At 39.4% G+C, this 27,659-nt stretch overlaps 1 protein-coding gene across 3 annotated transcripts in view; it reads right to left on the bottom strand.

Annotated features, from left to right (window-relative positions):
- Kcnip4 (potassium voltage-gated channel interacting protein 4) overlaps positions 1-27,228 on the bottom strand; it is an 857,080-nt gene extending 829,852 nt beyond the window's left edge. For all 3 annotated transcript variants that reach the window (XR_007213578.1, XM_048364616.1, XM_048364618.1), the window contains exon 1: positions 27,070-27,228. Coding sequence is in view for 2 of the 3 variants with exons in the window: in XM_048364616.1 (XP_048220573.1) it covers positions 27,070-27,130 (61 nt within the window). In the remaining variant the exon portion in view is untranslated. The remainder of the gene's footprint in view (positions 1-27,069) is intronic.
- Between the last annotated feature and the right edge of the window lie 431 nt (positions 27,229-27,659).

Genomic DNA, 27,659 nt, shown 5'->3' with positions numbered 1-27,659 from the left:
TCTTTCCATAGGGCTCTTGCTGGCTGATATCACCAGCAATAGAAGATTGCCTTTATACTGGTGCTAGCTAGATCTCAGCTTTTAACTCAAATTAGCATTTTTAAAATTTATTTATTTATTATCAAAATGATGTACAGAGGGGTTACAGTTTCATACGGAAGGCAGTGAGTACATTTCTTATGAAACTTCTCACCTCCTCCTTCATTTTCTCCCACCTTCCCCTATCCCAGTTCACTCCCCACCCCTGAGTTGTACAGTTGGTTTATGACATATTGTTTTATAAGTATTGCTGTTGCATTGGTTCCCCTTTTACCTTTTGTCTCTCCATTTTGATATTCTCCTTCCCTTCCCTAGTTTTGATAAACATATATAAAATATTCAAGGTACCAAAATCAATTACAGTGACATAATGGGGTAAATCCATGGGAAAGAAATAAAAAAAGAAAAAGGCATAATTTCACATGGTATGTTGAAAATAACGACAATAATGATAAACCACTTATTTCCATAACTTGGAGTTAATTTCACCTAGCATCATCTTGTATGTTCACATGTACATAGCTATTGAACTATTGTGATATTCTGTTAGGACTATCCTAGACATGTTCTAATTATTACCAATAAAGGGCACCATAGAGACTATGTTTCTTTGGGTCTGGCTCACTTCACTTAGTAGGCCTAACATAGAACTCCTGTATGACCCAGCAATCCCACTTTTGGGCATTTACCCAAAGAATTACAAGCAAGACCATACTAAAACTCCCAGCACAAGCACAACTATGTTCATCACAGCACAATTTACCATCACTAAAATATGGAACCCACCCAGTTGCCCCTCAGTGCATGAATGGATCAAGAAAATGTGGTACATATACTACAATGGAATTCTATGCTTCTATCAGAAAGAATGCCATTGGCCCATTTATAATGAAATGAAAAACTTGGAAAAACTTCTTCCCTGGTCGAGATCATGATTGTTCATCATCATTGTCCTCATAGTTGACATTCTGTTTTCTGTTTTATCTCATCCATGGAAAGATGTCTTATGTACCCTCACTAATTCTACAAACTCTTCAATGAATCATCACCTTCCTCTCTAAATTTACAATGGACATTGCAATGTTTACTTCATCTCCATGAAACCATTGCTTTGAGCTTTCACTACAATGCTTATATTGCCTGGAATAAAGCTCATCTAGTACTTCTTATTCAATTATTAAATATGGTTATGCCTTAGAATCTGCAAAGAACACTTATCAATTCTATATGTTCTGCTGAATACAGTTATGGGCACTGGATCATAAAGATGATTGTAATCTTGTCCTGGGGTCAACAAACTTATCATCCTAGCCAGAGCAGAACAATGTGATTGATGGGTTTGAAGGAACAAACAATCAAACCACAGTACAGTTCATTAAATTCCTTTAAATGAATGAATAATATAAGCCACATTTTGGGGACTATGGCCAACATTCCCACTACTTTGATCTGTAAGAGTATAGGAGAGAAATCACATTCATTCCCTTTTGTCAGTATTTGAGCATCTCCCATGTTCTGGTCACTGTACCCAGTGTTAGGTAAACCATGGTAAAGAAAAGACTCTGGATCTTGGGCTCATAGAGATTACAATCTAGTATAAAAAATGCAATAAGCACTCAAGTTGGTACAATTTCAAATCTTAAATAGGTTTCAGAGTTGTAGACGAAATAAAGCAATGGAGGAAGATAGGACATTGGAGGTGGTGAAGCTCTAGTGAGAGGCTGCATGCTAAAGACTTCCTTGAGGAAGTCCAGTAGAATCCCATTCCAGAAACACTGAAGGAACAAGACATACCAAGAACAGGTGCAAAGGTAGAATAAAGGGTACGTGTCATTAAGGCGGGCTTTCTCACCACCACTTGGAGGGACCTTGAGCCTATACCACTCAAGGACTGGGATGGTGATTCTACTGGTTCAACCTATTCAGGCAACCTTGAGTCATTTGCAAAACCAGGTTGGTATTAGCCAGGAAGACATAACACATTCATTCTGGCTTTAGAATAATGTAATAAAAGTATGAAGGGGTAAAACATAGGAACAATGTGCAAGATGCCCTGCCTAAATTTACTTCCAATCTCTATAGCTATGGTGGGTCAGCATTTTCATATCTATTTAACAAAAATCCAAGAGTCCAAAAAACACAAATAACTGTCTGGGTCATGTGGTCAAAAAGCCAGTACATAAATCCAGATAGAATTTCTGACTTCAAGCCAGCATAATCACCATTTAGTACTTTTGTATGTGTGCCAGTCCAGGGGTTGGAATTCACGACCTAAAGACTGTCCCTGAGCTTGTTTTGCTCAAGGAGACTTCTCTACCACATGAGCTAAAACTCCATTTCCGACTTTTTGGTAGTTTATAGGAGATAAGAGAAAAGTCTCATAGGACTTTCCTTCCCAGCCTGGCTTCATATCTTTTCATCAATTCCTTTCTTAGAGCTACAGAATACCTTCCTGCTCCCTTTTTGTTCATATGACATAAATAAATGGGTTTCTACATCACGTTTACCAAATCTGTACTATATGTAGCAGGCATTGTGATGGATGGCAGAGATTCAAATTTTATCTCTGATCTCCTTGCATGAATTGTTTCAATTGTAGTTGGATTTCAAAGCCTAGCATTTTGGCAATTGTATATTCTGTTCTCTTTTATTTTGCTGGAATCACTTAATGATGCTTTTCCCCATACTAATGATGGCTCCTCCTTGGTACTCTTTGCCTTTTGTAAACAACCACAGGTATGGACTCTTTGTCTGCCTTCAAGGCCTACTGTTGTCTCTCTCCCTGCTGAGAAGCACCCCATGCGACTCCTGCCCACAGCACCAACTGCTCCTATACACTGCTCTTCCCGGGTACACAGCATCCACTATCCATTGCTTCACACAGAGTCATTTACTGAGTCCTTGAAATACTGCTGCAATATATTGGGGTAAAAATATTCTCCCATCCTCAAAGATCGAACCTAATAATCAGAAAATTATTGCTGTATTTTGTATATAGACAAAGGAATAAAGGTATGCATAAGAACATACATAAACATCGCTTGAATCCAGTTTTTTTTTTTAAATCCCTACTTTCTCCAGCATGATTCTGTGTGATTTCCACTATCACTAAAAAAGTTCTCCCAGGTTTCTTAACTAGAAATTATAACTCAGAAAAGGTGTTATGATCACACACCCCACCAGTTATTCTCTATGCTACATATGAAAGAAAAATTGTGGAGCATAAGTAAATTTCTTGAGCATAAATAATGTCAGACTGATCTTGCCACGGATGACTGTCTCAACTTACCCAGATGTCAGGGTGCATCTTTTTTGTGGTAAGGGGTCATTTTACAGATATTCTTCATGGTTTCCTATCGTCATAACCTACTACAGTTTAAACAGAGGTAATTGGTATTTCATAATATAAGTACAGTATTCACCAATACTCTATCGAAAGAAAAAAAGTCATAGAAAAACCAATCTTTTCCTGTGAGTTTTCAAAGAACCACCACTTTTCAGCATTTAGTCTGGATCATAGTGTTAGAAATCAAAGTGAGTGCTATTCTGGGAAGAAGCTGAGCTTTGAGGATTCTTAAATAACAACCTAAATGACATATTTGTTACTCAGCTTGCCTTGGCTAGAGTTCTGTCTCAAGCAGAAGTGAGACCAATCAAGCATCAGAGTTTTCCTTCATGTTTCAATATCAAAGCTTCTCCCTCTGTTTCATCCTCTGAGTCAAAGCAGTCAACTGTAGGCTGTAGAGTGCCTTACATCCTAAATTGTTCTTGTATCCTCTCTTCCTCCATCTCTCTGCTACCGACAGAGACTACTGATGATTCTCAAACACATGGATTTGAGGTTCTTCTTGTGGCTTCTTTCCTTCAAGTTGCTCCTCTGTGATCCATTCTCTACATGTCTACTGGGGTGCTCATATCATTAATGATAATATCAGCCCATTTATGAAATGCAGTACTCATTTAATTCAAAGACACACAGGCACATATTCCAACACCTCAAACCAATATCATCAATGACACCTCAAAACAACATCACCCTCATTTTTCAAAAGACCAAATGTTAGAGAGTTAACAGAATGGCCAGATTCAGTGTGAGTATTCCAAATTTCTCTAACAATATATGACAGGACCTTGCTGTGTCATTACGAACCCCTGTTCCATTGAAGGGACATAACATGTATATCTTAGATCAGAAAGATAAACAGCTTAAGGAACATTTAAATTAACACTATGTGTAGTAAGAGTAGGATACCTTCTCAAATAAAATGTAAAGGCATAAATTACAAAGGGAATAAATTGGAACCAAGTTGGCTAAAAGAAGAGGTCTCTAAAAATATTTTTATTATCTTTAAGTAGTCATACAAAGGAAATGCTATTCAAAAAAAAACCAGTTTAGATTCTCTCCATAATCAATTAAAAGGAAATTTCTCTAGTTTCTTTTTACTCTATAGGCACTATTGATTGCCGAAGAAATATCACTGATAGAAAATTTTTCCTTTCAGACCACATCCAGGCAAAATCAGTGATTATAGTAATTAGGATATGAAATTTTCACCCAAAAAATTAGTAATAGAATTACATTGAGTAGTAGAGGAAAAGTATTACCCATGAAACAAAAAAAAAATCAACCACTGTCTTCTAATTGAGTCATGTATTCTTTCTACTTCTTGTACTAGAATCAGTACACTGCATCTGTACTGTCACTTGAAGGGAGTTCAGTTACAACCATGAGATGTATTAACAAAGGGCATCCTACATGTTAGAACCAGTCAGAATAAAGCAAATGGGCAAATAATATCCTTCCAGACAGCTGATGGTTAGGCTTACCATTGATTGCCTAAAGAACTTAATTTATGTCACCAAAGAGAGTTTTGACTTAATGTGGGCATGTTACAGACAATGATACATTTCCCTTTCTCTAAGTGAGAATATAATTTCAGTTATGCTTTTATATCATTCTAATATTATTACAAATTATATAATACAGCTGCATATTCCGAATACTAAATTCCTATTCACTCATTTGATCAATTATGAAAAGCCATAACTAGCTGTGATTAAAATGACCGTCATCCAAAAATCCTGATCAAAGGAGACAAAGAATAAGAAGACAAATGACTCCAAAAGCAATACTTACAAAACCATTTGGTGTAAACCAAATGAACAACTCATGGGGAGAGGGAAAGGGAGACTGGGAGTGGAGAAATGAGGGAGGACATAACAAATTGTACAAGAAATGTACCCACTGCCTTACATATGAAACTGTAACCCCTCTCTACATCACTTTGACAATAAATAAGTAATTATTCAAAACATACAGTTGAACAAATATATGAAAGTTGGAGAGGTCATCGACAGTGAGAGGGTACATATAGTTTAAGTAGCTTGTGCAATGTAAACATACATTTGGGGAAAAGCTTTGGTAGAGACACAGGATTGCCAAATGGATAAAGTATATCATTCAGCATCACTGGTCCAATGAACAGTCCAATAGTCTCTTCCTTGCTAATGAAAAAATATGATTATATTTAAAGTGTCATTATGCCCAACTCCTGAGATGAACTACAACTAGTCTTTGTGGATAAATCATGACATAGCTACAGCCTCTTACCAACTATTTTATGGTCAATCATCTTGCAGCTTCTAACATTTATAAGAACTAAAAGACTTGAGTGACAGGGAAGTTTTGTACTCTGCTAAAAGAAATTCCTTCCTTTGTTTTCTGTTTAGAATATGTAAAGATCATTTTGTGACCATGAAGCAACACATGAAAAAAAACGAATTACAAAACCAATGAAGCAAACAAGCAAACCAAAACCCTAACCTTATGCTGAGGATGGAAGTAGAGACAGGGCATATTCTCCAACAAAGTATTTGTGAACAATTAAGTCAACTTTATAATGATCAGGGTTACAATTGACACTTCCATTATCACTACCAACAGGTCTAATGCATAACCTAACTCTTATTAAACTCTGAGTAGCATATGAGAGAAGTGTCATTTTTTCATAGATCAGAGGAAAATGTTGAAGATCAATTCTCATAAACACTGACAGCTTTTAAAACTGTGATCTGCCTGGATACCAGTAGCTCATACCTGTAATTGGAGCTACTAAGGAGTCTGAGATATAAGGATGGCAGTTCAAAGCCATCCTAGGCAGGAAAATCCATCAGGTTCTTATATCCAATTAATCACCAAAAAGCCACAAGAGCGGCTATGGCTCCAATGATAGAATACTAGCCTTGAGCAAAAATGACCAAAGACAGCACCCAGTCTTGTGACTGATCAAGAACAACAACAATATTTTTTAATGTGATCTATCTTTTCTTTCTATTGATTCTGAATTAATGTAATAGCAGACCTAGGAATGATAACTGAAATAGCCAAAACCATAGACACAGAGAAGAAATTTTATTGTTATTAAATATAATTGAGCATTTGCTAGCACTTAACAGTGGGACAGAGATACAAAAAGATGCCAATAGATGTCATCATCAATAACTTATTATATCTTTCCTTTAGTTTGCTTAAAAGCATCTTCCTAGAGTAGTTGTCTAATTTGACCCCTCATTAAACTTTTGACCTCCCACAGAGTTGGAGTCTCAGATCTCATCCTGGTAAACATTGCCTCTCTCATCCATGGAATTTTTTTTTATCTCAAGGACAATTGTTATAAGTATTTTTCCTTTCTGGGCTTGAGTTTTCCTTGTGTATTGTCATCAAAGTATTTCCATTTTACCTCAGTACCATAATTAATACTACACTAATTCATTTTCACTGGACAGATTGTTTCTTCTCTAACTCAAAACGCTCCATAGCATTTGCCTCAGTTCAGTGATCCCTCCCTCCCTCCTTTTTGCCTTCCCTGACACTACATTTGGCTGCTGTTTTTTCTTCTCTGCCTCTGACCTTCACTCAGAGTGGTTTAGGTTGGGCCCTTCCTTATGCTATCTCTAGTTGTTAAATATTTCTAAGCTATACCCTTCCTTTCCTCTGTTCTGTGCAAGATCTTGCTGGGAGTTATATCATTCTCTTTCAATATACAGTCTATGACAAGAAATAAATATTTGTACTTCTCATCCCTTATCTCTACTTTGAAATCTATTATCTAAAATATCTGCCTGTTGGAAATCTCTACTGGGATATCTAGGAGATATCTTAATCCTAATTTATTTTAAAACTGAATTCCAGGCTGCTCAGCCCCTTGGCAGTCCTCTCCTCCTTTACCTTTTCTTTTTCTAAGTCAACAATCAATATACTACTATCTACCTAGGCAGTAGCTCAAGCCAAATGTCTAACAGAAATTCTGTTTATTCTCCCAGAATAATTTTGAATTGATATACTTCTTTCCATCGCCATTCAAAAAAAATCCCAATTCAGTCATCCACACCTCTTGCCTAGGATTCCATCCCAAAGTCCTCATTCATCAGCCTTTCATCTTCTTCTCTTCACTCATGGATGATAAATCAAAGTGTTAGGTTTTTTCTATGCAAATTGTATCCCAGTATCCCATCAGTTCTCTGCAAAAAATCCTCCTTACTCGGTCTTATCATGGTTAGAGTCAATGCTAAGTGTCTTTTGTTGGGCTCCAAGGTGCCAGCTATAGGACCTGGCTCCTGCAGACACATCTGAAATTTTGCCAACTCACTCCTCATACCCAAACTTGTCTGGCTTCCTTTCTGATCCTCATATAACCTACTTTTCTGCTTTAAGGTCTTTCCAAGAGCTGCCATTTCTGTCTAGAAAGCTTTCTGTGGATAGTCACATAGCTGACTTTTTCCTGTGGTTCAATCCTCTGTTCATGGGTCAACTCTTAAGAAGTTTTCTGCAACCATAAGCCTGAAACAATAAGGACATTAATTGGGTCCATAATACCGTCTTTCCTCCTCCTCAGCACATGTAACTATCTGACCTTGTCTTGCCTATGTATTGCTTGTCTTCCTCTGTATAGAATAGACACCTTGCTCATCTCTCTCATGGTTGGGTCACTATTTTCTAGACACTTCACAAATGTTCAAATAAACATGTGGTGAGCCATTGAACAAATTTGTTTCCTACTCATTACAGAAACTCTCTCTAAAGGTCCATTTGCTCTAATGTCTTAAAAAAAGGCATTCTCTTCAATATTCTTCACAGCTTTGAGGCTTATCAGGAAATACATTTGGGAGCCCATTCTTCATTCATTCAATCAAGAAATATTTACTGTGCCAAGCATTTTACTACACAAAGAAAAATGAGATAGCAGAATCATTATCTCGTGGCAAAGAATGGCATGAAAATGAATAAGTGTAATTTAAATTGATATCAATCAAACTACTAAAGGGCCTACAAATATTGCTTTATGGAAAAGAGCTAGTAATAGAGAGAAACAAAATCACTGATATGTGCAGAGGAAAATGACATTTGTTCTATACAATGAATCAGAGGCTGAGTTCTATAAACTAAGGGAGCAACTGATTGCATTTGCTTTATTTCTCAATCTCATTTAAGGATGATCTCAAACAGGACAATGACAGGAGGAAGGATCATTTTTTCCTCCTCGTGTGATTAACACTTGAAAGTCAAGTTTTACTCAATTTAAGGATGCTACTTCCAATTGTCTTGTGTGATTCAATCTTATACACTTCTATATTAACATCAAGCATGGTGACTATTGTAGAATGCAATGAAATAGGTGCTCTTTGAACTTCCCCTTCCTCTCAGAGATGCCAGCTTCAACCGTATCCTCTCCATCACCACCCAGGGCTTGTTCTGTGACCCATCAGTTTCCATTGCTCTCTGATCTCTGGGACCTAGAAATCTATCAACTGACTGGCCTGTTCCCTGAATCTTACATGTTTCTCACTCAATCCCCCTTTCTCCTCCATGCCTAATTGAAATACCTTTCCTTCTTGTTTTTATTAACTACACACAGTCAATTCTTCGGGCTCAACAGGCCCACCTCAAAGAAATTCCCCCTGAAGCCATGAATTCATTACATTCATTACATTCTGCCATGAATTCAGCCTTCACTGACCAGTGACAGCATTCTTAGCCTTTGTTATTTGGTGGTCTTTACAAAACTGCACCTGTTTAAACTCTCTGTAGCTTAGTAATTTCCTAATTATACCAGAACTTCTTTTTTGTAACATGGTGACCCTGTCTTTGATTCCTTGTCTTTCCATATCCACAGTCAACAGTTATCTCACCAGAAGTGAAAGACATGTCCAATTCCCAAACCTAGCCATCTGACTTGCGAGCAACATTTATTCACATAGCATCACAAAAGTTAAACCAATGGTGGGTCCTTTACCTCTGATCTTCAGATTCTTCTAGAACTAGATCACCAGGGTTTTTTTGGTTTTGTTTTATTTTATTTTTTGGTACTGGGGATCGAACCCAGGACTTTGCACTTGCTAGGCAAGTGCTTTGCCACTGAGCTACATCCCAGACCCTAGATCACCAGTTTTAAGTGTCAATCTTTCACATATAAAGACAATTAGTAGATATAAATACTCTTTGAAAGAAATTAATGTTTCTTACATGATAAAGAAAGAGATACTCTTCTGATTGGAGAGTTAGATATTATTGTTATTATAGAGGTGATGTGCAGAGGGATTACAACTGCATGAGTCAAATAATGAATACATTTCCATTCGTACAGTGTCTTCTGTTCCCTCACTATCTCCCATTCCCTCCCTCCCATCTCAACCCACAAGTTGTATAGTTCACTTGCATCAGTGTCCAGTGAACTCCACCACTACACTTCAAGTTCTGTACCCCCTCAATCCTTCTGAATATGCATGCTTGAATACACCATACATAAGGTAAAGAAGAAAGAGTCATCAAAAATGAAAAACTTAAAAAAAAAGAAAAAATGAAGGAAGACGGTGGGAGGGAGAGAGAGGTCTCTTGTTTCCATAATTTGGAGTTCATTTCAGTGTGTATATTATTTTATATAAATATAAAGAGGCACTTAGGCACTGTGCTTTTGTGTTTCTTTCTTAACAGTATCTTCTTTTGGTCTTAACTGTGTGTATCTAGAATCCCAGTGAATTTTATATCTAATTTTTGCTAGAAATGTTAGAATGGTAGAGAGAATATGCGGACTTTCCTCAAAAATACAAACATAGACCTTCCCTACAACACAGCCAAACCACTCCTGGGCATCTACCCTGAACATCATGAGCCATCATATGATAAAGATACTAGCACATCCATGTTCACAATAACCAAGATATAGAAACAGCCCAGATGCCCCACAATAGATGGGTGGATCCAAAAATTGTAGTACCTGAGCAAAATGGAATTTTACACAGCCATTAGAAAAAATAAAATAATGTCATTTGTAGGGAAATGGATGGAACTAGAAAAAATCATATTAAGTGATGCAAGCAGTTCTTACAGGTGAGATGGGCAAGTTCTATTCATTAAATTTTTTTTTACATTGTTCAGCCATTGTCTTTGGATGAGGCCTCTGAGATAGAAGTGAAAATAATAAGTTTTCTTCTCATCTACTGGAAGTAGACTGCCATTACTCCCAGCAATTTTATAATGCACACTATCAACTCTACAAGTTCAGAATGGGAGTAGACCATGGAGAATTTCAAGGAACTTTCTCACCACTCCCAATAGAATGAATTCCTTGGGATGCTGCCTTTGTGTCTGTTTCCCCTCCGATATTTCTCCCCTCTCCTATCTCCCCTTTATAATCCAGTCTCTTCTTCCTCTAATTTATTGGGTGGGTGGGTGAGGCATGATCTGCCTATGACACTCAGGTTAGCCTTGAACTTGTTATCCTGAAAATGGTGGCTTAGACATTTTGAACCCTAGTCTCTGTGCGTATGGAGTAATGATGATTCTGACCCATAGATGCCAATGTAAGAATCTACACAGGAATATTCCCAATAAAATCCTGGTACCTATTGGAGCAAAAGAAATATTAAATCCCTTCTCTATAATTTCCCTACATAGGTTTAAAACAACAAAAAGTAAGATCTTTACCATTGAATCATTTTTTTTCTACTACAGTATCAGTAAGAGAGCCTAGTCTAGATAGATAGTCCATATATATTCTACCAGTTGAACCACACTGAAGTTTTCTTTTCCCTTTGGATTCAGAAAATAAACCTCTGATTTGGACCGGTGATGAATTACACAGTCAGCCTGGGCCAGCAAGAACTAGTTATATGAAATACTGGGCTCCTACATTCATATACACAGACCGTGATCTTTGCAACTAGTCTTGCATAGAAGCCTTTCTGTTTTATTTACACACAAAATAGATTGAACTACATAAAAATGACCAATTCATCATTACCAGAATAAAAAATATCTTTAATGAAATCCTCTAGTGACAAATAGTCAAATCTGTTCCAGAAACCTGAAGACTGATTTAAATTATGAACAGTTATGTGATGAAAGAATAAGTCACTATCCTCTGCCCCCTTCTTAGCCCATGCCTGGAGCAAGGGTAGGGGGAGAAGAACAGTTTTTTAAGGAAAAGAATGTCTGCACCAACAAATCAATTTCTATATGGTAGTTGCTGTTTACTAGTTGTGATCATATAGGCACCCAAAACAAGTACAACTTAATGGGCATGGCTGTTATAGAAATATTTACTATTTGAGATAGCCTAATCCATAGCAAATATTCTCAAGTCCTTACCTACCACTCACCTAAAATGTTGTTTTATTCTCATAAACCTCAGCTTCTTAGGTTCTTCTGATAGTGCACGGGAGAGGCTCAGTGCCATGCTCCTCTCTCGAAGCAACCTGTATAATATCTATTTGTGTAGTCAATACATATTGAGACAATGGAAACACAAACAAAAGCAGCAAAACACCCCACCTCAGAATCAATCAATATTTTCTGAGTACAATAAAATATTGCACTAACAATTTAAGTGATTTTTTTCAATCATGAAACTAGACCTCAAATGTGTAGGCTAGCATAAAAAATATTAACACACAGCCCTGATGTGAACTTGAAAACACACACAAATTGAGAATAATACATACTATTTATGCATCCCCCACCAATAAGGTAAAATTGTGGTACACTAAATTGAAGGGAGATACACACACACACACACACACACACACACACACACACCAAGTTCATGCTCATGATTGTTACTGAAAGCAGACAGTAAAGGAAATGATGAAGTGAAAATAAGGATATCAATATTATTCCAAATATTGCATTTGTTTTCTTTAAACAAGGCATTTAAATTTGGAAATTGTTCACCTGGGATTTTAGGTACAATATCTCCAGGTTGTGACAATGTTCTGTGCTTTTCTGTGTTTTTATAAGTAACTAAAATTTAAATAGTCAATTGATTGAAGTATGGTCCCTTTTTCTGTCCAGCAGACAAAGTACAACAGTGGTAGAGATGCTGAGACTCTGTGGCTTACTACATCTCTAACAAGGCCAGTGCCCACCAACATAGGCAAATTTCTCTTGTTTAACCAAGGAGTCCTCAAGAGCTGTTCCAGCCAGCACCATTCCTCCTCAGCTAAATCCCATAGAAGTATCATCAGCACTTACTCTTCTTTGTATTTTTACTAGGACAGCCAAGCCCACTGCAACTGGGCTCTGCCCCACTTAAATTGCTTCAACCTCCTAACTGCCAAATCCGTTCAGACTTCCTCATATTTTACCATGCAAAGCACTTAAGATAATTGACCAAGTACTGGAAATGTTCCCTTCCCTTGGCGTCCACAGTACTAACCTCAGCTCTCGATTCTTTTCCCTCCCTCTTTGTTCCATCGCTGACTGCTTTGTGAGTGACCTCTCCTTGGTACAGCCACTTTAACTTGAGCCAGCCTCCCCTAATGGTCCCTTCTGAGCTCAGGTCTCTCCCTATGTGACCTCTTCCACTGCCACAGCTTTACCCGAAATCCACTGGCTCCTAATCATTATCTGTAGCCTCTTCTGAGACTCTGATATAGACCTGTAGCCACCATCAGACTCTTAGAGGCCTATCAGTCTACCAACACTGACACTATAACCTCTCTGAAGATGAAAGATGAGCATGGGGACAACTCTTTCACTCCTGCTAGCCTTTCCCTTGTTCTGAGAATTAATGGCTTACTGATCTTACATCTGCTACTGTATCTCTGTAACCTCCCTATGAACTGTCCCTACCAGCCACCCTGCTTTCATGCTGGGGTCTCATTCTACACTGTTCATATTATTTTGTCAACTAGTCCTCTTGTCTCCAACGAAACTCTCATGCTTTCCTTTTAAAAACAAATAATTGTCATTCCTTAGCTTTACAGCAGTCAATACCCTGTATATTGAGGTTATATGCCTCAGCTATACATGTAAGAGCAAAATGCACCACTATCTATACTTCGAGTGTTTCCTTTCCTATTGCCAATATTCAGGCCACATGAATCTTCCTGGAAATCCTTGAAGATGGCTTGGGTTTTCACACAACTCTTAACTCTTTGCAAAGGCAATTCTTAATGCCTCTAAATCTTTTCATTTCTTCCATTTGATTAGTCTGCACACACATTTCACTTTGTAAAGTTTTCTTAGTTCTCCAAAGCTGGTAGTAGTGTCTGCACATTTCCCTCACTGAGTCATGCACCTGTCTCTATTTCACAACTTAAGTCACGTTGATCTGAGAGTTACGTATCCATACAGAGCCCTGCTGAAGCAGAAGTTGGCCTTTTATGCCGGTTTAGCCACTCAACAAAATATTTTGAGAATATACTACAAATTCTGTAAGTTTATGAACTGGATGCTGTGTAATGCAGACCTTCTGATTTATGGAGTCCAAATTCAGGGGGCTGAATTGTGACCGGTAATTCAGATTCAAGAGTTGAAGGTGTTTGCTGACATCTGTGAGGTCACTATGAAATGCCAGAGCCACCTGTTCTTCTGTGCTGGCTCTTGAACATCACGGCAGCTCAGCGTCACTGACAGGCAGCCACCATTCACTTGTTTTCACCAGAGACACACAAATACACAACTACTCTAGGAGTGCTAAGTGATTAAAGCCCAGCTACTTCTTAATAAAAATGATCCTGCTCAAAGACTGTAGAAACCCTTTCTCAAGACCTGCTGTGTGGTAGCCACCTTAACTTCATCCACCAGGATCGTCAGAGCCACACCGCATGGATTTAAAGAAACAGAAATAAACACAGATGAGTTCTCGGGTGTTGAATCAAAAAATCCTCGTATGTTTGTGCCAGTGAGCCTTATGCCCTTTGAAAATCGATTATACGATAGAACATTGGTGTCTCATGTAATCTTTAATTATTTGTATCCAGAGAGCATGAGGCAAGTCATGCACAAAAGTGAGACATGTAGAACACATAAAAATATGCCCAACACAAAACAGGACAAACGAGTAAGAAGAAGGTGACAAGTTGTCATCTGGGATGGCAAGAGCTACCATTGGCCAGAAGCATCTCAGAAAAGCAAATAAAACACAAGGCTGCGTTGCTTCCCTAGCAATTGCCACTGAGATAAGCCAATATGTGCAATATCTGAAGCTATAGGGATTTATCTACTGATAACATTGCACACATTGCAGATACTGTGCTGTCACTCACAGCTCTCCTATAATACAGTGTCTTGGAATTTTCTCTTCACATGAATAAAAGATAAAGAGAAAAACACTTGCATAGAAATTACTCCTATGACTTTACTTGGGTCTTGACTTGTACACTTTTCAGCCAGGCATGAATTTACACAAAAGTCAAAGCCTGGTGTGGGAACCATGGAGCAAGCATACCTTGCTAGAGGAATGAGACATTACTATTTCTAACATGTCTATCATTAGCTGGGAAAAGAGAGAGATGAAGCTTTTCCAGTCAGCATATATGAAAAGATCTAGATTCTGTAGATACATGCCTGCCCCTTAAGTTTTTTACAACTAGGGCTCTAAGACAAAACACTTGGGAGAGTGCTGAGCAAAAGGGTAGATAGCCACCAGTGAGTTCTGAACAATGGACCAAGGCCAACTGTTTTAGTGTAAACTAAGCAGAAGGATAAATTAAAAGAAAACACCATGAGAGTTTGTAAGATGACTCTAGATCATCCAAAGGCAAGCAGCACAAAGGCAGATCAAGTGCAGGTGGGCTGTTTTGAGTTATCTCCTTGCCCTGATTCCACTGCTTCACACCTTTGCTCACTTGTCACTGTTCAGGGAAGTAAGTCCAAACTCATAACAAGGCACTCAACCCTATGATGGGTGTTTGCTCCTCTCCTCGCACCTTCCACTTGCTCTCTTTCTTCAGCTCTTCAAGAATGCTCTCTCACTCTGTTCCTGTTTACCTCTAACTGTGTATCAACTATCAAATGAATTTCTACTTCCTTCAAAAGTTATTTTCTGATCCTGAAAACAGAGTGTTCCCCCCACCCCACATATGTTCAACATAATATCCTGTACTGCTGTGCTGAAATTCTCAGGATATTCCTAATGTATTAAATAGTTCAAGGTCTTTCTTCCTTGCCAGCCATCTGTGAGGACAGAGAAAGTATCTGTATCCCCCAAACAATCCAAACAATGTCATAATGTAGTTAAGTGTTCGATACATTTGTTGATTGGGGTGAAGTTGAATGAAATGTATCCTGTGGCATAGAAAGAGTTTGTCTCTGAATTCTGTAAATGCTTGCTCACTGAATTTGATGATGCCAAAAATATGAGGCTTAACTAATAATTAAAATAATATTTGACTGGGGTCTTTTATCAGCACATTTAAAGTCACTTCATTATCCATTGGTCAAGAAATATTTGAGTGCTCCTGTGGGTTTTGGAAGTTTGCACAGTATCTTTATTTTGAGTTGGCAGGCACCAAACAATTAATTAAAACTGCATTCACTAAGGAATAGAATTAAAAGGATGCCTGGGTGAATCTGGCAGGAAGGAGGATGGCTGGAGTTTATAGCTGGTAGTACTGCTATATGTTCTCATTTGATTATTCTCAGCAAGCTTGCCTGAATCTGGAGTCCATAGGAGGTGGTTAAAGATGCAAATGCAAAATCCAGCAGAGAAGGAAGGGGAGGCAGCTATGCAAATAGAGTGTTACGGATCAGAACCAGAGCCTTGCATAAGAGATATATCTTTTAAATTCTTCTCTATGCACCCGACTTCCAATGCCCAGACTGTCACAGACTCTTACCTGGCTCTAGTTTGCCTACACTGATCATTTCTATCAGTCCTTCAACTCTTATATCGGGGAGACCTTTCAAGTTTTTTTTGCGATTATTGTTGTTGTTACATGCAAATGCTTCAAGCACTGATAGTTCCATTTTACCCAAAGAATTCTAAAAGCTTTCCCACAAAGCTAGGTATCAAGGCTTCTTATTTTCATCCATGGTCATTTGGCTTAGTTTCGGCTTTGAACCACTCTCCTGGATGGGGCATGGAAACCCATAAGGATCTTTATTAAGACATTTTTCCATTTACTTCCATACATCCACTAACACACTGGGCAATCAGCATTAAGCCCTTCTAGAAAAGCACCACTTCAGCCTAGATTCACCTTTCATTCCTATCTGCCTTGCCCTACCAAGGCAGGAAAGAAGTCACAGAACATAGCTCAGGCTGCCGAGCCAGAATGTTTCTCTGACTCTGACTTCAGTATGGTAGCAATCTACATAACATGTAGTATGATACTATAAATCACAGAGACAAGAACACAAATACTTTTTCCAATCAAGGATATGTAAAAGGAAAATCAAGAAAATTCAAGGGAATAGAAAGACACAGAGTGTCCATAATGTCTTCCTCAACTATAGGACATCCAGCTCCAACTCTTATTCTCCATACTTCTATGTCTCATTCCTACCCCTTACCCTCTGTTATAACTTCAATGGTCATCACTCTTCAAGGGCTTCCCAAATGCTGGCCTCTAGTTTTGCTTGATCTCCTTCTTAGCAGGACTGTGTCTCATTCCTCTCCCTTTTACTGGTATTTATCACACTGGTAGAGGTCTATTCACACTGTGTTTCTCTGAATTAATGGAAGTTGAACTGTGCGTTTCCAACTGCCTTGTGGAGTTTATTTTCCCTATACCTCAAAATTGATATTACTGAAAAGGAATACATCTCCCCCCCCCTTCAAATCTGCTCTTTCTTCTTTATTACTTGCTTCTCCTTGTAGCACCACAAGGCAGAGAGGTCACTAACTTCACCTTCATTCCCCTCCTAGCCCACTCTTGTTGCCATGCCTGTTGCCTTTACCCTACTTCATTCACTTGATTCTTCCTTCCTAGACTAACTCCACAGGTCCTCAGACCTCCTTGACACAGTTATGCCAAGTCCATGCCCTTCCTTCTGTCATCTGCGAAATTCAACCGATTCCCTACTGTCTACAGAACCAAATCCCACTCCTTTGTTCCAACCCAGAGAACCCGGTGTCCACTAAACATCCCTACCACGTTAATATTCCAAGAGGACTTATACTTTAGAGAACCAAAATTGATCTGATTTTCTTACATCTAAATTTCCTTCTAAATTTTCCACCTCTAAATATTTCTGTCACCCTCCAGTGACTCAAATTAGTAGGAGCTATGCTGGAATCCTTCGTCCTCAACCCCAGTAAGAGCCTGCCATCTGATCACCTGTCATATCCTATTGGTCTTGCCTTTTTCGTTTTTGTCATATGGCGACCTCTTTAAATCATCAGCACATAATTGATGTCCTAGTATGTCCTCCAAGATGTGAAACCTTCAATTACTACAACTATAGGTCACTTTGCCTACTCTTTGCCCCTTTCAGTGCCCATAGTTCTCTTCCCACTGTACAAATGTAATCTTGCTTTCTGTGGAGCTAAAATTCAGCAGTTCCATGGTGCTCCCCATTCATTCCCTGACTTGCCCAGGACTCTCCACTTACCCATCTCATTGTTTCTCTCTACTTCACACCTCTGTAGCACCACACAGAACTGTGCACGGTGCCCTGATTGTATCACCCTGGTCTCTTCACCCAGCCCTAGCTGCCTCGCTCTTCCTGTCTGAAACACTCATCTTTCCATCTGCCATTTCCCCCTTGCTTTCTCTTCCCCTCATTTTCTTCCCCTCATTCCCTCCTCCTGTCCCATCTAGCACAAGTACTCTCTGACCCTGCTCAACCTACAGGAAGTGATTTCTACCTTCTCTCACACTGATCTATGTCTGCTACTATCACAGGGTTCTTTTATGTTCAGACTTCCACCATACGTATCTCTCTCCTTAAGTACATTCAGGTTTCCCCCAAGGAAATATTGTCATCTCTCCATTCTGGAAGAAGGATAAATACTTGGAAAAAATAACTTTGGTATATATTTTATTACAAAAAGAATTGGTTTACATTTAGAGAAGTCCCCATTGATACAGAAGTAGCAATATTGAGTAGTCTACATTACTGCTGCTCTTCCATATAAACCTTGTTTAGTGTTATATGGGACTCTGCCAAAACTGCATCACTCTAAGTACCCATGTGATTGTCATATGGTCCTTTGGCTTATAGTTTGTTGTTGTTTTATTGGTCACGGTGCTTGAAATCTGTACCTGGGCACTATCCTTGAGCTGTTCAGCTCAAGGCCAGCACTCTATTACTTCAGCTACAGCATCACTTTCTGTATTCTGGTGGTTAATTGGAGATGAGTCTCACAGACTTTCCTGCCTGGGCTGGCCTTGAATGGCGATCCTTAGATCTCAGTCTCCTGAGTAGCTACGATTACAGGCTGAGCCACCAGTGCCCAGCTTGGCTTATTGTTTCATGAAAGCTAGGGTGACTATTTATGATACCCTATCACTGAGGACTTTTAGTTGGATCCCAAGAGACCATTTAGCGCTTGCCTTGGAAGATGAGGGAAACTAACATGTTTTATGCAAGAAATACAATAATTTACCAGGGACAGGAAGCAGAATCCTGGGATAGAGAAAGAAAATATGATTTAAAACTTCAAATCCTATCATCTAAACAACTCACTTGGCCTTTTCTAATCTCAAATATTTGCTAACACAGTGTACTCCAGGTAACAGGTGATGGATAAGTATGTTTTAAATGAATGATTGTTGAGTAACATTCTCAAAGATATTCCTAAAACTATCAGAACCCAAATTGCCCAAGGCTAAATGTTATAACTGTCACTGTTGAGATCTTAAATTCTACTTAATGGTATTTTGAAAAGCCGCAGCCTCATGCGCTCAGACTCAGGGATAAATGGAACTATGTTAAAAAATTATACTACTTCTAATGATTTATTTATACAGTTCAATCTTCCCAGTATAGTGTCTGTAGATTTTTCGTAGTGTTTATTCTGAGAGATGAACAATAATTTTGAACCTATTGGTTTTGTAATTGACTAATTTTCTTTTGGAACTGATGTTCAGGACTTCAGTTTCACTAGGAATGTTTATATGGCTTAGCAGAAAGTCCTTATTTCAATTCTGTCAGTAGTGCTAGTATTTATTACTTGGCAGCTTGTAGTTTAGATAGCTGGACTTTTCTAAACTACTTTGCCAAATGACAGCTACAATTCTCTGCATATGCCCAAGATCTGTTTTCTTCTTTCCTTCTAGGTGCCTGATCTGAACTCTTCCAGTTTTGTACTTGCCTCCCAATCTTGTTCCTCGCCCACTACAGTCTTTAAATTAAGGGAATGCACCTGCATTTCAGAGTCTGTGCCAACTTCCTCAGAGATCACAACTTCAGGAGGAAGTGGGATGAAACTGGACCATGAGAGGAAAAGGAATGGATAACAGATTGCAATGAAACTGTGGCTCACAGTAGGAAGACGCTTGGCAATACATCAGAGGGAACTTGTGGAAACAAATGATGTGCAAAGAAAGATTTAAGAACTCTTGAGCTAGATGTAACCAAAGTTTCACAGAATTTGATTTTCACATGCACTTATGGTATTAAATAAGATGTAATAATATTCTCATCATAAAATGATTGATTCTATGAAATTAGATTAAGAAATTAGAGGGTGATACTCTATTTAATTTAGAAATCCTATACTAATTTGAAATGCCTCTGCTTTTACAGGAACATTATTTAAGGTGACAGTAAGAAGGCTGAGTATTTTCAATTCCTTTATAGCTTTCTTTAAAGAGCAGTTGTTATTCTTTTCATACTCTCCAAGCTTCAAATTATATTTGTTTTATGAAAAAAGTGTGTCTCCTCATATACTCCCAGAATCACAGAAGATCTTGAAAAATATCTAACTAGCTTAGATAATCTTACAAAGTCTGTAAGTGATTGACAAAAAAATGTTTATAATTGGCAAAACAGAGAGAAGCTAGGAATAAATTGGGCAATAGAAAAGTTACAGCATTTTGAGCCCAATTCTTTTGACAGATTTATTTTGAAAGACCCTAAAGAGGAGAAGGTCAAGTTTAATATCATTGCTTGTATCCCTGTGGGAAAGAATGGCACTTATTCCAACTGGAAGTAATCTTGCTTCTAAACATCCAGCTCTCTTAACTCTATCATGGAAGGGAAGATTTTAAAAGATAAATGATTAGAAATTCTCTTCCTACTCCATAATGGATACCTACTGTGCATATTCAGTCCCTGTCTCTTAAATACACAGCAAGGTCTCTGAAGGGAGAATCTGTCTTAGTCATCCTAACACCAGGTAGCTTCTTTGTAAATGTTTGCAGGAATAATCTCATTTCATCATTAGAGGAGCCTTGTAACCTACTAGCAGCTATAATTGCTATCATTGTATACATGAAAAATGAAAGTCCACACAACATTATGCTCAGGGCTTCTTTTATCCGTTCTAACATTTTTAAATTAAATCAAAAATTCTCTAAATTAAACGTCATTCCATATTAAGCTTGTTCTTGGACCTGGGTTGTTTTAGAAATGTCTGTTCATTCTAAAGTGCTGCTTGATTTCAAGTTCCCTGCAGATACGAGACAAAGACAGAATCCAGAGAATTCATTTGCACCACAGTGAAATAAATGAGCTGGAATCAAATTCTATACTTTTATCTTTAGGTAGAATTATAATGTGAGACACTTCTGTTCTTTCACTATATTTCTAGAAGTGCTTACATATATAAAAGTATGGACAACAAGTATGTAGTTGGCCATTTTAAAGTAATTTCTTCCTGCTAGTCTACTAACAACTCATTAAAGTAGAAAATCTTACAATCTTCAATGAAGCCCCTATATAGCTCAGAAAATTAATTCTGTTGTACATTTCAGTTTAATAGAAACATGCATGCAACATTCTCATAGGACAAAGATGATACTCATGGAGACACTTGAAAGTCCTACCTACCTACTCGTTCAAACATGATCCCCTAATAGTCAAGTTTTGGGACACTTATAGGAATATTTTGGCTTCTGTGATATAATCTACAGAGAGGACTACAAAGAAAGCCTGTGTGGGGTTGCAAGAGGAAGCTGGTGAACTACAGGAGATATTGTAGCAGTCATGGATTCCCATTTGGGCTGAAATAACATCATTTCTTAAATAACTGCTTCACTCAAAAGATCCTTCGAAATATTATGAAGTGTTGACATCTGGAGATGAAAGTCTATTTTTCCTTCAAAATCTTTCCAAAGTAAAGACCTATAAAAAATGCCAGTACTAATTCCCTAAAGGCTTTTTTATTCTCTATTCATGAGCAGATGCTACCTAAATGCAAGTAAGGATATTTCCTTAAGCCAACTCAAATTTCAGGTAACTAAAAATTACAAACAGTTGTAGTACAATGTTTGACTACTTATTTTTAATCTAAATATATAAATAGGGTGGACTATGGAGAAGGAGGGGGATTCTTAAAAGTTAGAAATATACCCAAAGGGTATTTAACATGACAGTCTACATCCAATGAGCTAGCCATTCCACCATATTGACTGAAATTGCTCAGAAAGAAAGATTAGTCTTCAACATGGATATGAAGACCACGATTATAATGTGGAAAATTCTACATTTACATCCTTGTCCAAAGGACATTTTGTACTATCAGAGTATGGGCAGAATTCTATATTTAAAACCTAAAGTCTCTTGTTCAGATTTTCTAATATTATATTTAAATGTCTACATGCAGAGCAGCCCAGGGTGGCAGATGAGGCAAGAAGAAAGAACCATAATGCCCAGAAAAGAGAAAAGCTCAGAGCTGTACTTCATCTCTCTCAGGCCTGGCCTCTCCTGGCTCCCTCCCAACACAGGCGCAGAGGAAATGGATGTGTGCTCATGGGGTGATGTCTCTCTGTTTAAATCTTTACTGTCTCTTCCGTGCCATTATAATGGAAAGATTTCTCATGTGACCAAAGTCAGGATGCAGATGGCAATGTTGTGACAAACATGGTCACGTGGGTAGTTCGACACAGGGTTAGGAGATGTCAGAAAGAGGAACTCAGAGGAGGACACACAACCACACTCCTATTTCAGGGGAGGTATGCAATTTGTCTTGCATTGTCTCATTTGGGGGGATGGACAGGAACAAGAACAAGTGATGACCAGTCACTGTGAGCCCCTTGAATGACTAATCTTGGCAGTGATAGATCTATACAGGATAAAGGAGAATCAGAAGAATAGCTCTCAAAGAAAGCATGATGATTGCTCTAAACACATAGAATACAGAGTACCTTTTAAGGCCATCTTCAGAAACAATGTACGTTCTCAGAGTCATGACACTGTAGACACAACAATACGCACATTTCGGATGAAGAGGCTTTCAATACCACATTCCTGTACTCACAGGGAGACCTGGGCTGCTGGATGGAAAAGACAGGGAAACAAACACAAATGTTATTTGCAGAAGGCTTCATAAGCAACCAAATGTGAAGTATAATTTGGGATCTTTGCTAGGTCTACCAAAGGGTCCCAGGACCTGAATTCAGAACATACATGTCAAGCATCTACTTATTTGTGAAGCATTGTGTAAGTAGTTATGAAGGGTATAGAAATGAATAACTTGGGCACGCTATTTGCCAATGAACTGCAATCACTTCATAGCTGAAACTATGAAGCAAAATACCCAGTTTATGCTTTTTTGGTTCAGATTCAGCTCAAAACTAAAAGAAAATGGCCTATGGAAATCAAAAGAGTAGTTCTGGGGGAGGAAGCAGGGAGGAATCCGTAGAGCTGCATGGTAAGGATGCTCCATTTGAGACTAAATCTGGATGGCATACAGACTTGGGCAGGGCAAGGTTAATGCAGGAAGTTAATTCCACTTTAATGGTTAGAACCGAAGATATGTTTGGGACTAGGGTTGGGATACAGCGCTCTGGCAAGCTTGCATCAGCTGAGGAATGTTGTTGAACAGAATAAGGAGGATGTAACTGAAGACATTAGGACCTCAAACCAAATGAATAATTCTGAAAATTAATAACAAAGAATAAATATGCATAATATGCAGTCAATTACATAATCTTAAAGTATGAAAATGAATATTTTTTAAAAAATAATTAGGACAAATACATTTATAATAGGCATACTCATTTAACTTAAAAGATAAGAATGGTAAAGTCCACTATGACCAATACCTTTAAACCTCCTCTGCCTCTATCTTTTTCCTTCACACACACACACACACACACACACACACACACACACACACACCTTAATCCACATGAAAGAATCTCCATGAAGGGGAAGCTATTAAATAAACAGGCACATTGTTTATACCAAAAAGTCATATTATTCACAGGCATTAGAAAAAAGGAGTAAGGACTGGGGGGAAAATAAAAAGAGGGAAAAAAGAAGAAAATAGGCCACAAATATTTAAGCTCAGAAAGAAATCTTCAAAAACAAAAAGCAACCACTTTCTGGTCATCAGTTCTGCAGAAATCTGCACACACACACACACGCACACACACACACAAACACAAACACACACGTATGTATATACATATATATTATATATATTGTATCGATCATTAATTTAAAGCATAAACTGCCATTGGCCAGAAAAGTACAGTGTCAAAGAGTTGGAAATGAAGGGGTTGCTGAATTTTAATATTCTATTTAGTTCATACTGCCCTATATTCTTGTGACATAAAGAAAACAGAATAATGTCTTATATGATGAAAAGGTTTCCCACTGTTCAGAATTAAAGGATTCTTCAATATACCTCTTGTGGAATTATTGATTTGGTTTTATTTATTCTTAATTATCATAAACTTAATTAACACAAGGCATTTATCAAACAACTCAAAAATAAATAGATGTTTCCCCACAACTATTGAAACCTAGTTTTCCTTCCCACTCTTACTTGTAGGTTACATCACACAACATCTGCCATCCCCAAGTTAGACGACACAAATTAAGGACACCAATGAATAATTTTCCCTCTGACCTTCTTTCTAATTCTCCTCCAAATAAACAGTTGAATTAACTTCTCCCTCAATCTCTCCCTACTGGTAGCAAAATTGCATTTGATTTTATAGCAGGGGAGCAAAATAATGGGGATAAACAATTCAATGCAAAATACAATCTGGGCTGATTCTGGGTTTCATACACAATGAGGCACAGCAGGGTAAATCTGAGCACTCTACTTCGAAAGAAAGTCTCTAGGTATAGGGAGTGAAGTATAACTTGTGTGTTTTCTGTCCTGTCACTAGATTCACAAAGGGTGCTTCTATACATAGTAAATGCTTTTACTTGATGAAAATAAGAGCAAGGAAAGAATCCTTTTAGCCTTATCCTTTATAAAAACTAAATAACCTAACTTGACCCTGTGCCTATCATTTGTGAATCATTTCTGTTATTCCCTTCTACTTTCTGTTTCATGTAATTTTCTTCAGTGCCTTTCAGCAAAGCATTTTTCAGTGCTCTGGTGCTAAGTGAAATCATATAATTCTCTCCCCTTCCCTTCCTTCCTCCTTTCTTTCTCTCTCTCCCTCCCTCTTTCTCCAGTCCCTACTTTCCTTCTCTTATCCATATAGTTCTCTGACAGACCTCTACATAAATTTTGTTTAAATCTGATTAAGTCATCTTCATCATATCCTCCATCCTTCAGGCATAGGTGCAAAGGAAAACCATTACACCCACTTAGTAGTGAGGAGTCTGAGGTAAAGAATGCTGTACAGGAATGGAGAGCTCAAACCTCTAAAGCTGACAATCAGTTTTTTATGCTCCAGTTTAGTGATTACAAATCTCTACATAAATCACCTAGGTACTAAAACATATGTTTGGTAAAAGCATTAGAGAATACATATTTGAAGAATGGTTGTCTAAACCATTAACAATGGTTTTAAACAACTCCAAGTAGAAAAGCAGTGTCCTGTACTACTTTTTTTTCTAGTTTTCTCATCACTTGACAGTTCATTCTAAAGCTTGTGGAACACAATTCCGAAGACAACTCCTCCATGCTGACTTCACCTTGGATGAAGGATAATCAACATTTTTTTCATTCTCCAACCTATGAGCGGAGCTTGTTCTAGAAATACCTCTGCTTTAACATAATTATGGATCTGTTAACGATATCATGCTCCCCAGAAATGGTTTTACTGGTGCTTCTCATGGATAGATCTGACCAGCTCTGGCACTGTGGAGAGTACATGTTGATCCAATCTCCATCTAATCGATTAAAAACTAGATACAAAGGGCTGTTAGTTATCACAGAAAAAAGCAAACACACACCCTGCCATCACCCCAAGAGTAAGCCCAGGCTTTTACCTCTTCCAAGAGCAGGGTGCTTCCCTGAAGGGCCAGGGAACTCACTACCATGTTCAAAAACACAGACCATACCAACTCTATTCATGACCCAGCAACTACAGAGGCCTCTGTGCTTACTATGTCATTCTGGGGGGCGGGGGGGGGGAGGAAGAAAGAAAAGAAAAGAATTCAGCCTTTATTCTTCAAAAGTTATATCCCAGGTGGGCTTAGTTTGTAGCAGAAGTGGGCAGCTGTCGCTAGAAGAGGAGTAAAGTGTGTCCTATTCTTTTCCCAGCCTATGAAGAGCCAAGAAGTTTCTCTTTAAAATTCTCCACTCTGCTGAGACCAGTGACTTATCAGTCAGCATGACCCCGGAGAGAAGAGAGGAAAAGGACAATGCCATTGCTCTCAGCCATCCGTGTCTGAATGACAGACTAGGTGGTTGTGGTGACTTCTATTTCCCTGACTAAACAGGTAGAACGCATGGAAACCTCTTCCTTGTAATCTCCAGACTTCAAGGCCGCCCCCTTTCAGACAGTGAGCCCAAAGGACACTCTGGCCACCTGACCCCTTGGTTTACATAATCGAGTGAAGGTCCCATTCTTAAACGACCTTCATCCTACTTAGGGCTCTTCTAGAAAACAAAAGAAAACAACAACAACAAAAACAACTCAGTATGCCTCAAAGCCACCTAAACAACACATCGGTGTGTCCCATGACACTGTGGGAAGGCATTGTCGTCCCCCCCCCCCCCCCATCCCACTAAACTCAAAACTCCCATCCTCGCTTTGGAAGAACACAGGTCTCTCTGAAAAAGCTCCTTGCTCAGTGCTCTACCTCTCCGAGGCTGCACTGCATATCAATTATTTCCAACGGTCCTGTGAAGACCCTTTCCTCTGAACACACTAAATTAAACCTAGCAATCAAACAAAAATAGATTAAAAAAAAAAAACAGAAGAAGAAGGAAAGAAAGCACCTGGGGAAGACTCGGACCCAGGGTATATGATTTGGCCCCTAGGCTATCAGAGTTTGGGAGCATCCAGGAAAAGTGGAAGGACGGGGTCCTGGATGGCCAGGTGTTAGGAAGGAAGTGTGCAGGTGGAAGTCAGTCGTGTTACCAAAGCATCCACATCTTTGGACATTTTCAGGGAAGGCAAAAGGAACGCACAGGATCGCGGGGGACCCCGCCACCAGCGACTTTGCAAACACACTTCAAACAGCTTTTGCTTTCCAGACTCACCTCTTGCATGCAGCCCCTCTCCTTGGTACCCCATTTCCCTGGCTCCCACCACCTCCCCTTCCCCGTCCCCCCTGGGCTGGCAGTCTGTCATGCACCAAAGGCAGCATGCACCCCCCCCTCCCCTGCGAACCTCTCCCTTCAGCCAAGGAAGGGGACCCCCCCCCCCCCCGCCCCACCGCTCAGCGCGAAAGGGAAGGAGGCTCGAAACGGGGCGCCAGTTTTCATGCTTATTGCATCCTACCGCCTGTGGAGCTGGCCTCCTCCAGCTGAGCCGAGATGCTTTCCACTCTCCTCACATTCATCTTGGGGGATGCGGGGTGCACGAGTGAGACTTGGGAGTCCACTGGCCCAGGGGCGCGCGGGGTTGGGTCTGGACCGGAGCGCAGAGCGCGCACCTCCGCTCGGCCCAGGGCGTCCGCGCGGCGCTAGGAGCCCGAGTCAGTGGCGGCGGCCGTGGCGGCGGGCTGGGCGCGCGCGGAGCCGGCTGCGGGTACGGGACGAGGCCGGCAGGGGGCGCTGGGGGCGCGGAGCTGTTCTAGGTGCTTGATGCTGGGCACCCCCCCCCCCGTGGGTCCCCCGGGGGGCGACCCAGGAAGGGAGAGGGTGGGTGGAGAAGGTGGGAGTACAAAGGGGTCACCCCTCTCCTCTCCTCTGCTTCCCCCCCCCCCCATTGTCACAAGATGGAGAAATGAAGGATCCTTGGGTAACAGCAGATGGGACCCAGAAGAGACCCAAGGAGGCTTCAGGCTGGGCAAGGCAACCTCTGACCACGGTTTGTGGGTTATCCGCGGGGGGTTGGGGGGTGGGCATCTCCTGCTTGGGCTCAGCTCC

The sequence above is a fragment of the Perognathus longimembris genome, chromosome 16 (assembly GCF_023159225.1).
Source record: "Perognathus longimembris pacificus isolate PPM17 chromosome 16, ASM2315922v1, whole genome shotgun sequence".
NCBI lineage: Eukaryota > Metazoa > Chordata > Mammalia > Rodentia > Heteromyidae > Perognathus > Perognathus longimembris.
This window is presented reverse-complemented; position numbering and strand designations above follow the sequence as displayed.